Source organism: Aptenodytes forsteri, unplaced genomic scaffold (assembly GCF_000699145.1).
Source record: "Aptenodytes forsteri isolate BGI_AS27 unplaced genomic scaffold, ASM69914v1 Scaffold428, whole genome shotgun sequence".
Classification (NCBI taxonomy): domain Eukaryota; kingdom Metazoa; phylum Chordata; class Aves; order Sphenisciformes; family Spheniscidae; genus Aptenodytes; species Aptenodytes forsteri.
In genome coordinates this window covers 535,778-549,469 of record NW_008794177.1, presented here as the reverse complement: position 1 = coordinate 549,469, position 13,692 = coordinate 535,778, and the positions used below count along the sequence as shown (strand labels likewise).

The 13,692-nt window shown below is 40.1% G+C and overlaps 1 protein-coding gene across 2 annotated transcripts in view; it reads left to right on the top strand.

Annotated features, from left to right (window-relative positions):
• The first annotated feature begins 1,749 nt into the window (after nt 1–1,749).
• The window catches only part of LOC103903295 (KAT8 regulatory NSL complex subunit 1-like), a 32,742-nt gene continuing 20,799 nt past the window's right edge, over nt 1,750–13,692 (top strand). The window contains exons 1-3 of one of the 2 annotated variants that reach the window (XM_019473469.1): nt 1,750–2,052; nt 9,891–10,032; nt 12,442–12,624. In XM_019473469.1, the coding sequence (XP_019329014.1) occupies nt 9,919–10,032; nt 12,442–12,624 (297 nt within the window). In that variant the 5' untranslated portion in view covers nt 1,750–2,052; nt 9,891–9,918. Of the gene's footprint in view, nt 2,053–5,144; nt 5,226–9,890; nt 10,033–12,441; nt 12,625–13,692 lie in introns of those variants that run through there. The other variant, XM_019473466.1, reaches the window with a different exon arrangement.

The following is a 13,692-nucleotide window of genomic DNA, read 5'->3' as shown; positions in this document are numbered from 1 at the left end:
GGCTTTGGCGGGGGAAGGAGCGGGCTGTCATGTCGGGTACGAATTTCAGTGCGTGGGGGCAAACGTGGCTGGGGTCTGGCATCTGCGGTTTCCCCCCGTGGAGGGGAAGCGGCTGCTGGGAGGCGGCTGGAGCGCCGGGGAGAGCGGTGGGGTTGGTCCGAAGGTAGCACAGAATGGCAGATTTCATCCTGTATTTGCTTCTTCATCTGCCTTGTGAGCTTTTATGTTTTGTTTTTTTTTCCTTGAAAACTTGTACACCAAGTATTCTTTACCGTATGTGCTTTTATGGTGCTTTCTCTTCCATGTTGTTTTTGCGTATATTAGGTCAGAAATATTTATGAGATGTTCACAGTTTATCTGCAAAGTGAGTTGCTTGAACAGCCTTTGCGACGCGTGCCGCTTCATAGCGTAACACTGTTGTATCCACTTTGACTTAAGGATATGGGCAAGGTCAGGTTTGTAGGAAGAAGTGACCTTTTGTTAGACTGCCTGATGTAACTGGGAGTGAGGAGAGGATAAAGTTTGGCCCCAGTTTGATTAATAAAGGTAGAATAGGGCTGTTTTGTGGTAATGTTTCTAGAAAGGAGCTAACCAAATTGGTGTTGATGGTGGGACAAACAATATGAAGAGAAAGCTTTCACCTTTACGGAGGTAAAGGCATTTCAAAAGCCCAGTGTCGGCACTGACAATGGTCTTCTGTATTATTCCAAACCCACCTAAAGGGCTTTTGCAACAGGAATGTTCTTGAAGTGCACTAGAAAGCAGTACACGTGGCAGGGTTGCTGATCTCAGTGGTGGGCTATGTGTCTGCATTTCACAATAAACACGCAGGACTTTCAAAATGATCGGTTTTGTTTCCTGTGTGTGTGAAGTGGTCAGCAGTCTGAAAACTAGCTGTAATGAGAACAGAGGTCTTTACTGCTTTTTTCCAACTTTATATCCAAAAAGTCGCACTTGTGTGGCCCATCGAAGAATGCAATTTGGTAAGAGAGAAGCCACTTAACAGCTAGCTGCTGGCAAAAGGGATGGCCCGCACTCTGCCCCTGTTTGAGCACAGCCACCTCTCTGGCTCGCGGGTGGACTGGTTCATGGTGTGAAACCGTAAGCTCTGTAGAAAAATGCGTTTTGTTCTGTCACTTTGTCTCCTGAAGCTGGTGTTTGTGGTTTTAGGTGCTGGCCAAGAGGAGCCCTTGGGGCGGAGGAGAGGGAAGCAGGGCTACCTTGCTTGGCTACTGCTAGCTGTTGGGAAGATTTAATCACCTTTTACGAAAGACCCAAGCCAGCAGTGGTTCTGTATGGTAATCTTAAGTTGATTAGTGCAGATTGTAAAGTCAGGTGATGTTTTATTCCTGCTGGATATATCTGCTGAGCAGTTCAGTGTATGTATCGGATCCTCTAAATAACGTTTGTACCTTGTGTGGTTTCATCTGTGAAGTGTTCTGAGGTTTGCTGTTCTCTAAAGAGGGAAGACAGCAATTAGCCTTAGACACCTATTATGATTTGGTTGTGTTGTAGAGATCCCGGGTTAGTCTTTTTCTAACTGTTTTATTGAAGTAACTGTTCTCTCCACTCTGAGATGACCTGTTCAGTGGAAACTGATGGCTGGAATGACTGTCTTGGGGGAGGGAAGGAGAATTAAGAAAGCTGTCTCTTAGACTTACATATTCTGCCATTTCCTACTGTAACTTATTCTTTATTTGTCTGTCCATGATGAATAAATGTTCTGTATGTTAATTGTCCTCGTTCCCCTTCAGAACCCGGAGGTTGTTCAGATGGAAATCTCTGTAATTCTGCGTGCTCTCTCTTCCCAGTGAACTGTTGCATTCCTGTCTCCCTTGGCCTCGGAGCTTTCCTGAGCATCAGCAAACTGGAAGTGACCTGATTCTGCCTCCCTCAGCATTCGGAGAGCAACAATGAAAACTGTAATGGAGTGGCAGCCCTTTGGAGGGCTCGTATAAGGATAGAGGACCCCAAAAAAACTGCAAGGGAGTTTGTTGGAAGCTTTTATCTGCCAGGAGGCCGAGAAGGTGGCAGAGTAGAGGGCATCAGCCAGTGAGTTAAGTCTTTGTACAGTTGTCTTCCTGCTTCCCTCTGTTTATTTAAAAAAAAAAAAATTTTTTTAAAAAAAAAAAAAAAAAATCTCAGAATTGATTACTTGTCAGTCAAAAATGGATCAAAAAATTCTTGTGCATAAATCCAAGATGGCAACTTCATAAAATTATGCCTTTCCCAGCATGGCACTGCTCTTCTTTATCTTCCTCTGGCTTGTTTGTCCAGATCTTTCACTGCACGCTTAGAAATGTGTGGTATTTAGACACACTCTGTATTTATTAAGTTTTCTTCCTATTGAGTTGCCATGTGGTTTCCCTTGAATGTAAATCAGCTTGGATTTTTATGGGAACTGAAATGTTTCAGAGGGGTGTTGTACACTTGTATTTATTTGTAGCAAAGGCATGTTAAGCTGAAGTTTTGTTTTCAAGTATTTTTCCTGACTTTTCTTGCTAAATTCTAGTCTTGCAAAACAGAAAAAAAAAAAAAGTTTGCAGCAGAATATTCTAAAAGATACTGATGTTGTTGGATTATTCCCCTAGGAAATACTAGGCTTTTGCTACTGCACCTTTTTGTGTTGTGTTAGGATTGTTTTAAGTTATGTTACAATGTGTTTTTCCCCCCGAAAAAAACCCTGCTTTGTTTGGTGAATGGGATGCCGATGACTGAATAGGCAGCTGTTCAGTGTTTTCTCTGTATTTCAGTCAATGGCCTTGCCGTATAAACTGCATGCTGTTGAAGCATGGCTGTGAAGAAACAACTATTTCTTAACTAACCTACAGCAAAAGCTGTAACTCCTGTGAGTATTTCTGGGGTAGCTGGTCTTCATAACAAACAGCTTCAACCCAAACGGTTAGTTTGAGAGAGCTGTAAACAGCTACAGCTGTTTTGGAGGCTTTACAGTCCTGTATGTGTTCTTTACTTTTATGTGAACTCTTTAATCATGGATTAGTTGCTTAATCTACATATCTGTCATAAAACAGCGTACCTAAAGGAATGTCATTACTTCCAACTTATAATTTAGTGCAGAAACAATGAAATACTGACGTTTGGTGTGGGTAATGGCTTGAAAAATTAGAGAATAAGTAGCACGTGATTTTCCTATTTTACTTTTGACTTTGGCTTCAACTTGAAATGTGATCTCGGCTGCTTTACATCTCTCAATTGCAAAGGCTTCCAAGTTGAGCTCACAGGTTGGTTTTTTGGGGTTTTTTGTTTGGTTGTTTTTTTCATTGGAGCAGTGTAAATCCCAAGTGGGATTTGCACAAAGCTTGCCTTTCCCTGTTCCTCTGCGTGTACACTCACGCAGGCATTCACAAATCTGCTGTCTTGGATACTTCAGTTAAGTTTGGCTGAGTGAAATCTTATTTTAGCTGTTGCGTGTTTTATCTCACAAACAAATTTACCTGGGTACAATCCTGAGTTTAGATTCTGGACCTGTGGAAGGTATCCACAGAAAATGGGCTGCGTACAGCAGCAGTTCAAACTTCTGCTCTTAATTGAAGGCAGGTGGCTGCTAGCAAAGACCAGCCAGATGTATGGAAATTGGTGTTGGTTTGGTTTTGGACTAATCAGTGCTTTTTGTGTGTGGTGCTGAGGGAAGGAGCATCAGAGGGAAGTTGGGATTGTGGAATGGGGAATGGAGCCTGTAGAATGGGACTAGGCCCAACAGGAGCTCGAAAATCAATTGCGGATTCTTGCTTTATGTCTTGTTCTTTCTCTATTTCTAGATACTTTGTGTAATTATATTTTCTTTAATAAACATAAATGTTGATTTTTCTTTGCTTGCTGCATTATTAGCTAAATTCTAGAAAACAACTCAAGAATACAATTTGAAGCGGGGCAAAAAAGGTAACTTATAGTAGATCTTTCTTGCTTAAGTGTTGAATATGCTTCTGTGCACTGATTTATTTTTTTCTTTTTTTTCCTCTCACATCAGACTGTCTGGCAAAAGCAATGTTTTGAAATTGCAATTTTTTTCAACTGATCTGTGTAACTGCCTTTTTTTTCCCCTCATTTTGATGATTACAGTTAATATTGTAGTAACTCTCACAACATTGTGGAAAGCTAGATGTGGATTACTACACCTGGAAAATTCTTACCTTGTGGTAATATACCTAAACAAATGGCAAAAGCACGTGAAGTTTCTCTTCTGGCTGCAGAGAACCATTATAATCTTCTGATCTTGACCTCCCTACTACAAGGCAATACCCAAATAGATCTTCAGTCTGTGAATCTGTAAGGAGCAGATTCAAACCTGTCAAGAACTTGTTGTAGACAGTGATTTAAAATAGGGGTGGGGGAATTCAGGTGCTTCTGAAGTGAAAGCATTTATCAGAATTGAAAGAATTTATCAGAATTAGCCTTAGAAAATCTTTTTCCTTGGAGAGTACATATGCTTATTCCTAATATAACTGTGGTCTCAGGCTTAGTGCTTTAAAATCTGGGCATGCATGATTTTATTTTTTCCTGTGAAATTCCTGGGGCAATATCTTTGTGCTTCTGTGTTCCCATTGTGTCGTGACTGGGGTTTGTTGTGCAGATGAGATTCATCTGGCACGCTCAGAGGAGGTGTTTTCTGCTTATGTTCCCTGAGGCAAGTGATCCCATTCGGTGTCATCAGATTGTGAGGATTATGCTACCCACAGTTACATGGACTTTCAAAAAGCTTCTAGTGAAAAAAGCATTAATTTCCTCTTTGAGTGGTGATCTACCAGGTTGAGCGTTCTTCTGGGCTGTGGGATGCAGAGCCTTCTACACCCTCGCTTAATCACAAGAAGTTTGATATTCTCATCTCATTTCTTTTAATACTGTTTTAGTAATCTGAATGTGGCCTGTTCAAGTTTTTATATAGATACACAAAACCTACCTTAAAAAAAAAAAAAACAAACCCCAACAACCTCACACGTGCAGTTGCAGATGAGGTGAACAATTAGTTCTTACATAATCTGAGGCTTATGCAGTTCCTTTCGTTTCATCTTGAAACCAATATTTTTAATTCATTAGATCTGGTGAGCTTGAGTCATTGTCAGGAGGAAGAGAGAAAGCTTCCTGGAAAACTGCAAGCAATATAAATGTCTTCTGAAAACAAAAGTCTGATATCCAGGCTCAAGAAGTCAATTGTGATTACGGCATCCTTGTGAACAGCCTTGTTCATCAAAGTATCTACAGATGAGGTAGTAACTTCTTTCAGACATTGTTTTAGTTTGTTGTCTCTATTCAGAAGGTTACTTTCTGCAGATGTTTTCATACCTTGGTAGTGGCAGCAGATAAGTCATTTGAAAGAGAAACTATCTGATATCGATTGCTATTGTCATGCTGTCAGTAAGCACGTAGTCTTCCCTTTTCAGTGTTAGTAAAAAATGGCTGGGGGAGAACTGAAAGTTCTGAAAGAGGTTTCAGAAGGGAGAAGGGAGGGACTGTTACTGCTTTGTGCATTGCCAGAGAAACTGCTGTAGCCAATTCAGAGCACGGTGACCTGCTCTGCCTGGTCAGGTAAATGTCGGTACCGTGTGGTCTGTCCTGTGAAAGACTTTAGAGGTATTTGTCTATAAACAAGATTTTTGTAAGCTTGCTTAAAATAGGTGATTTTTTATGCATTTTCTGTGCATGTGTGTTGGTGATCTTGGTTTTTTTGCTGTAACTCTGTGTGGATACTTCAGAGAGCAGTGTCCGTGGCCAAAAACGGTGCTGACTTTCTGTCAGCTTTGGTCTAGGTGGGGCAGGTGTGCATAAGGTGTTGCTGGTTGGATCTACCAATGGTGTCTCTGACAAACACTATGCTGTTAGCAGCTACAATGTCCCATGTTCAAGTCATAAACTCCATTGAACTATACATGCATAAAATGGGGAAGTTTGCTACCTTGATTTAAAAGTGTGAGATAACCGAGCCACTTTATTCATGCATTTGTTTAGGGCTTCTGTTTTCTTCTCAGGTAATACCCTAGAAATGTACTGCCTGTTAGTCCCCTGAACAATGGATTCTCCTGCATCCTATTAAGTAGTAGTTCTGTACCATGTCGCTTACTTTATATGTCAGTTTGATTAAACTCAGTTTCCGTGAGACTTATTTCAATACCTGTCTGTTTGCTACTCTTTCTCTAGGGAAAGAAAGAAAAAATGTTTGACAGTTATCCAAGCTCTAATTGATTTGGTACTAAAGTATAGCAATTATTATCAAGGCTGTGGGAGGCTGTGATATCTCAAAGATACTAATATGCTTGTTTGTGACAATTGCATAATGGTACTAGTAAATGTATTATAAATTTAGCTAATTATCCATATGAATGCTCCCACAGATTGTCTTGCATTTTTTCAGAATGCTTGGTATCTGATCTAATTTGTTTTATTACTTTCCCCGAGAGAAATTTGGTACTAATAATTTGCTATTGTTACAGATAAGACTTTTTCATATTCCAGGCATTTTCTTAATTTTCTGTACAACTAGAATCTGGAAAGCACTGGTAGTGCAGAAACTTGGGTTTTAAAACTCTAATTGCATCATACTATTTTTGAGTGTTCTGGGGACTTGCCTGGTTGAGAGATTCAGTAAGGTGCATCTAAAGAATTCATGTGTGTACTGAATTTGTTGCAGTTAACTCTTCTAGAGCAATTGGGAAAGATTAACCCATATCTTAAAGATATGAACGGAAGATGCAAGTAAAGTTAGTATACTGTGCTCTTTAGGAAGAAAAATTAAGACTGCAACCTGGTATGAGTTGCACACTTGCCTCCCTTGTTCTTCCTCTATGTTGAAGTGTAGTCAGCTGACATGTAAGAGGTGAGACACTTTACCCAGCCCTAAATAATCAAGACTTACATGGACGTAGACTATTGCAACTCATTATTACAGGTTTTTATATTGCACTATATACTGGTACATTTATGAATTCTTAGGCTAAAGTAGCAATTCTGAGGAAGCCTTCAGTTTGCCTTTCATCTTTCTGTGGCTCTGTGTTACCAACTGATGCAGTGGGTTTCTCTCAGGCTGCACAACTTCCAGGACACTACCATCTTCCACTGGCCCTCCCTGTTATCATCTATGATTTTGTTTAATCAGAGTGGAGTTGGAAGGAGTTCTGGGAGTGCTCCGATTCCGAATGGAATTGTAGCCTGAAAACTCTTTCCTATTATTTAATTTCTTTTTAGACATCTTTAGCTCAGAATTACTTTTAAACTTCTTTTTGCTGACTGCTTTCCAACAGTGCTTGTTTTTTATCTAGTAAAGTAGGCCCGTTCACCTTAACTTCTGAATGTTGTGTTGTCACATTTGAAGACTGAGAGAGAACAGATTAGATGCTCCAGTGTTTTCAGGCATTTGAAACAACATGCTCTCACTGTAATATGTTTGGAGGAGGGGGAAAAAAAAATCCTGATCTTTGGAAGAGGAAGATGGTAGTATTCAAAAAATGAATTAAATAAAAGGAAATGTCTGCAACAAAATGGATTTCAGGCTGGAAGGTAAACTGTACTTTGAAGGTACAGCGTTTGGGTTGATAAGGTCTTTGCATCAGTAAAAGTTAGTCTGTTTTTAGGGGTGCATATAAGCTAAACTTCCTGTGGAAAAACCTCGTTACAAAGTGCTTGGTCAGTCAAATTGTGTCTTGGTTTCCCTTTGGCATGAACTTGTCAATCAGAAGACGCTTGTTCACAGATGTGCTAACTGGACTCTTTGAAGTTGCTTTGAAGCTGCATTGTTAGCTTGGGGCCCCTTCTGAGTTTTATCTCTCTGCTCACATATTGATTTCCAATTGTTTCTAAAGCTTTAATTTAAAGAAAATCCAAAGTTTTTTCTTTATCTGAGAGACCTTACTTTTTCATCTAGTCAGTGCTCTGTTCTTACATTTGATATATTGCTCTAAATTCTTTGATGTGCTTATTTATTAAAACTAGAGTTCTTAAACTGTAGCCACATCTGATCCTATGCAGACTCAGCAGACTCCCCACACCGATGAAAAGGAGCCTCTTAACATTTCCCCAAAGTGGTTTTAGCCCTAATTGTTATCTGGTCTTTGTTCTTTAGCCATCATGCTGCTGATGTAAAGCATAAAGTAGGTCAAGCACTTTCTGAAGAGAGAAAAAAAAAATTCCCCACCGTGGGGTTGGCAATAGAGGTTTGAGTTGAATTACATCAGATTGTGAAGTAAGTGGTCTTGAGTTAAGAACAGAAGATTAAACAAATTATTTTTTTATCCCTGCCTGCACTAAAAGATTTTTGAAGTTACTGCAAACTATTGGTGCAAAAGAAAAAAGCGTACGCCAGAGCCTCCACAAACTTCCACTTACGAAGTGGTGTTTGCATTAGCCATTGTTTCCAACTCTAGAGTGATTGAAGTACTATTGTGTAGCTGCATTTTGCTTATATTATGAGGATTATTTGAATGTGTGCTTCTTTTAATCTCCATAAATTCAGATCAAATGCTAAATGTATTTAGGATTTGTGAGCTACAAAAATCTTTCTTAGACTAATTGCTTAGAAATAACAAAACTCTGAGAAAGTCTTTAAGCCACAAGGTCGTCTTAGGATTGTAAATTTATCTATGGGTGCAGGTATTGAAAGAGAGGAACACTTTCATTTCATAAGAACGACCTTGCTGTAGGATCCCCTGCAGCCTACAAAGGTGTGCGTTGTCCTGTATTCCGTGGTTGAGATGCCAGCTCTCCCCTCCACAGTGCTGCAACCGAGAATTGCCCAGAGCCCCTAGGTCATTGAATTCAGAGCTGCTTATTAAAACTCCCCATTGCTGTTCAAGAATGTACTTGCATCAGATATTTTTCCTCTGTGGAAAAGCTCTTGTCAATAAATGCCACCTGTGTGCTTCAGTTCGTAGTGATATGGTAGTTTGTGGGTCTGTTCAGTAAGCAGTGTAACTGAAACTGTAACACTAAAACTATGAAAAAACTTGTTGTTATGCAAGGTGATTTTTCTGTTTCAGCAAAAGACATTCAAACTGCTTATTGGATGCAGGACCTTATCTGTCTTTTTTTTTTCTATAGGTATAATGCATGTGCCAAGTGTTATAGCGGGTGCCACAGGCTGTCATTTATGCTGGGCATGGCAGCTTCTTAAAGTGCCGTAGTGTGGGGTGTCAGTGCTTGTCTGTCTGTAGCCTGAAGGTTCTGACTGACAAGCAGGGATGCTTTTTTGGGAGGCCAGTAAGGTTACTGCACGACTGATGCTTAGCACATTGGCTGCTGAACCCGCTGGAGTGCATGGTGTGGTCCTTTAAGGTAAACCTTCATTCAAATAGTAACTTTCAGTGAAGGCAATACTTACTCTGAGTATAAATAAAGTATCTGTGTGGGTGTTTTAATATCTGGTGTTCTACATGGCACTGGTGTGATGGTCTTCTGTTACAGCAACAGAGGTTCAAGCAATAGACTAAAAATCTTGCAGACAAACAGCTATGAGGAGTGTCACAAATATGGGTTAGTCCTGCTCTGTGGTCAGCAGCACAAGCTAGGACTTTGTCCCTTCAGGCAGTTCTCTTTTTGTGATTTCCACCCCCCAAATTTGCAGAGGGGAGAAGTCGTTTCTGTGCTTATCTAGAAAGGACTGGACACCTGCATTAGTTTGTGATAGTCAAAATAATGATACCTGCTCCTTTTTAATATATTTAGTTGCATAGCTGAAGAATTGTATTGACCACTCTATCTTGGGGATAGGAGTTGTAAATTAAGGCTAGATATTGGTAAAATTTGTGGGGGGAAAACTAATTTGTCTTATATCCACCACAAACTCTTAATTGCTTTTTAATAGTGAAACTCTTCTTGAATTTGTCAGATTGCTTCTGCTTATCATTTAACAGTTTCAACGCTAAAAACAAACTTTTGCTTTTCAGACGTCACCATGCAGAGTGCCAGTGGGCGATGGAGAGAGCAGCCATTATTTGCCGTTGGACGTGGTTGCAGGCTCAAATCTCCGATTTGGAATATCGAATAAGACAGCAGACAGATATCTACAAGCGACTTCGTGCTGCTAAGGTAACTTTAGCCTTCTGTTTTATGACTTGGGAGGTTCTCTGGAAGCTATTAACAGGCTGTTTCTTTAGCAGAATGGTATTTTTCTCTTTAGAAATAAGGGTAAGGGGGGGAAAAGCTTTTGAGCTAGCCCCATACCAGTAAGAGGTGTTACCTTTGTCTTTTGAGAGCTGTGACTTCTGTCTACTTCACAAAGATTATAGTAAGAGCTTGCTGAGAGAGAGGGGGCTTAATTTCATCATTTTGTCCAGGCAGAGCAGCTCATTAATGGAACGGGGTTCCACAGTGGCGTAAGCCACCAAGCTGGTCCTTGCAAGTGTTGGTTTCTAAGCTGGCATAGTGCCAGGGTACCATCAGAGGTGCTCGCAGGTACCAGGTATGTTTCAAGCCTTGATACCTGCTGGAAAGTGTTACCATTTAAAGCACATAGATCTTTAAATCTCAGAACACTGTGTATACAAGTTTTATGCTTTTCTTCCAGGCCATGACCTTTTAATGTTTCACTTCAATAGCTGAGAAGCATTATCGTAGAAAATAGATAGGATGAACACTCATTTCTTGACTAGAATGATATTTACTTCTATGTGACTAGATGTCTTGGAAAAAATTAAACAAAGCTTTCCATCTTCAAAACCTGAAACGTGTTTTGGGGTTTCCCCACTTAAGAGCCTCTCAGTCCACTGCAAAAGTCTCTGGAAACACTTGAGTTAATCCTTTCAAGGTGCTTCTGAACTTTTGAAATAACTCTCATGTTCCGATTTGAAATGATTTGAATCTGTTTGGCTCTCAGTGTAAACTGCAAAGTTCATTTCCCTAGACTTTGGGGGGAAAAAAGCAGAATGTGAGGACTTTTACTTGGCTTGAGTGTTTTCCTTCCTCCTGCCCTTTTCTCTGGAAGGAAAACTGTTTTAATTATTGTCCTTATTGCATATATGTCTGTTTTCTCTGGATAAATGTACTTCCCTTTTGCATCAGCTTTTGTAAATCAAATATGTTGGATGACTTTTTTGATAAATTTAAAACTTATTATTCCCCTGGGGTATAATGTGTCTCTGACAAAGATAAAGAGCAGTGTCCATATAGCTTAACTCCTCGGACACTTTTTTGTAGGTGCCCCTGCAAGATCTCAGGTGAGGAAAGCCTTAATTTATTGGCATTCTTGGCTAGGATGGCCAATGAGAGAGTCAGTCAGACCTGCTTTGAGTGGAGGCTTAGACTAGATGACCTCCAGGTTTACTTTCCGATCTAAGTTGCTCTTTGATTCTATTCTAACGCTATGGAAAATAATGATTCCTAAGGGCCCTAGACTTCCATAACATTAGTCTCTAATGCAGCACAACAAGATGAAGGAGAATACTAACTTTTCAGATGCTTTGAATCTTTTCTAACTGAATCTAACTCTAAACTGGAGTTTCTTAGCTGTATTTCAGTATTTCTTTAACCAAATTAGCTTATGATTATCTTTAATTCACTGTAAACAGTTACTGTTCTCAAGCAATTATGATGTTTATACAGACATGAATGCAAATGCATGAAATAAGTTAATTGTTCTGCATAATATTTTCTCCCATTCACAAGTATGTGTATAATTGTACCACAGGTGCTATAAAGTGTAGACCACACAGTGAATAACATTAAATTTTCCCATAAGGAATGCTAAATTTCCAGCTAGTTTCTACTGATCTCTTTTACTAAAGAGACATTTTGCTGGTGTGAGAAACTATTAAGCTGCTGTTGAGCACAGAGAAGATTGTCAAGAGAAGGAGGTTGGTGTGTAGAGCGTTGTGAGTATGCCACAAGGCATACGCTGGTAAGGATGAAAAGGATGTGTGTGACTGGAGCAGTAGAAACTGAACTGCAGAGCGGCCAGCGTTCCTCACCCATTATAAAAATGGAAATGAAATAGTGTGAAGGGAGGATGGTAGTCTAAATCATGGCGATCATCACCTTTTGAGCAGTACTCATTAACTACTGCCATGTGGTTCTTAATAGTCTATGTTCCCTGGATAGTCTAGTCTAAAATAGCAGTCACCAATGTCTGCTGCTGGTCCATGACCAATGATACCGAGCAAGTAATGTCCTGTGGGCACTGTCATGCCTTGATTTCCTTTTTGCTGATCTCAGTTATACCTCCCTGTAGCTGTGAGCAGAGCTGGAGGACCTTGAAACCAGCATGTTAATTATAAGTCATGGTTGTGGACAGTTCTTCTAGGAAAAACACACAGCATTGATGTTGTTGACCTAGTAACGTTTCATCCTTAAACTGTTCCCCTAGGTTAGAGAGAACGCTTACATTGCTATGGCAACTTCATTGGTTCAAAATTTAACTCCTAAGTTTAGAGTATACTCTAAGAAATATTTGTTGTGCTGCGACTTCTGTGAGTGGAATTCGGTGTCATTTTTTATCCCCAGGGCCCAGTAGTCCTTGGTGGTGACTGGCAGCCTGGAGACCTAATGAAGACGCAAGGCCAATTGGGTTCTGTGTCACTGGTAACCTCCAAAAAGAATAAGTGGCTCTCGACTTCATCTTCTATCCCAGGGTGCCCTGTAGGAGATGCTGTTCCTTCCCATTTCCTGTATAATATGCAGAAGCAGGTCAGTGATCAAGAACCATGTAATTTTGCAGTGGTAGAAACGAAGAAAGAAACTTTCATTAAACCAAGTCTTAAATCAACAGCAGTTTATAAATCGCATCAAATAATTTGGTCTTAATATACTATTTCAATATTTCTTTATAACTAATTTTTGCTATTTTTTCTCATGTATTAATGCATCAGCTGATATCAGTTTACTAGTACTCTGTATTTGACACGTGACAACGGAACTTGCTTCACCTTATGTTTTTAAAAAAAACTCTTGTACTTTTGTGTATTCTTAGTTCTCCAAAATGAAACAAAACCAAAGCAAAACAAAACCACGAAACAAAAAACCCCACCACAGAAATCTACTGTGAATCTTAATTTACTGTGCAAGGACTGTGGAAATGCAGTCATAAAAAAACCTGAAAACCACTGTTTAAGAAAATTTTAATTTCTGATCTTAAGCTGTGGCTAGAGTCTTGGTGTTGATGGCACTTCTGACCCACGTTGTTTGTGTATGATGGTTTTAAAGACCCTTTTAAAGGATTGACATATCTAAGTAGTGTTCAGAACCTGGTATTGCTGGGTGGTGGTGGGTAGCTTCTGGTATACGGGTCACCAGACCAAGTGACTGAGCAGGTGCTTTTAGCCTTAACTTCTGTGAAGCTACGAAGGGTCAACTGTCCCAAGCTGCAGCTGTAGAGCAGGGAAAATACTCATGTTTCAGAGGACACACACACAAAAAAAATGACGACTCCTTTTCTTGGAAGCCAGCTTTAACTTTTTCAGTTGCAAATTCTGAGGGAATCATAGAATCATTAAGGTTGGAAAAGACCTCTAAGATCCATTGAGTCCAACCGTCGACCCAACACCACCATGCCCACTAAACCATGTCCCTAAGTGCCACATCTACACGTCTTTTAAATACTTCCAGGGATGGGGACTCAACCCCTTCCCTGGGCAGCCTGGTCCAATGTTTCACCACTCTTTCAGTAAAGACATTTTTCCTCATGTCCAATCTAAACCTCCCCTGGCACAACTTGAGGCCGTTTCCTCTCGTCCTGTCGCTTGTTACTTGGGAGAA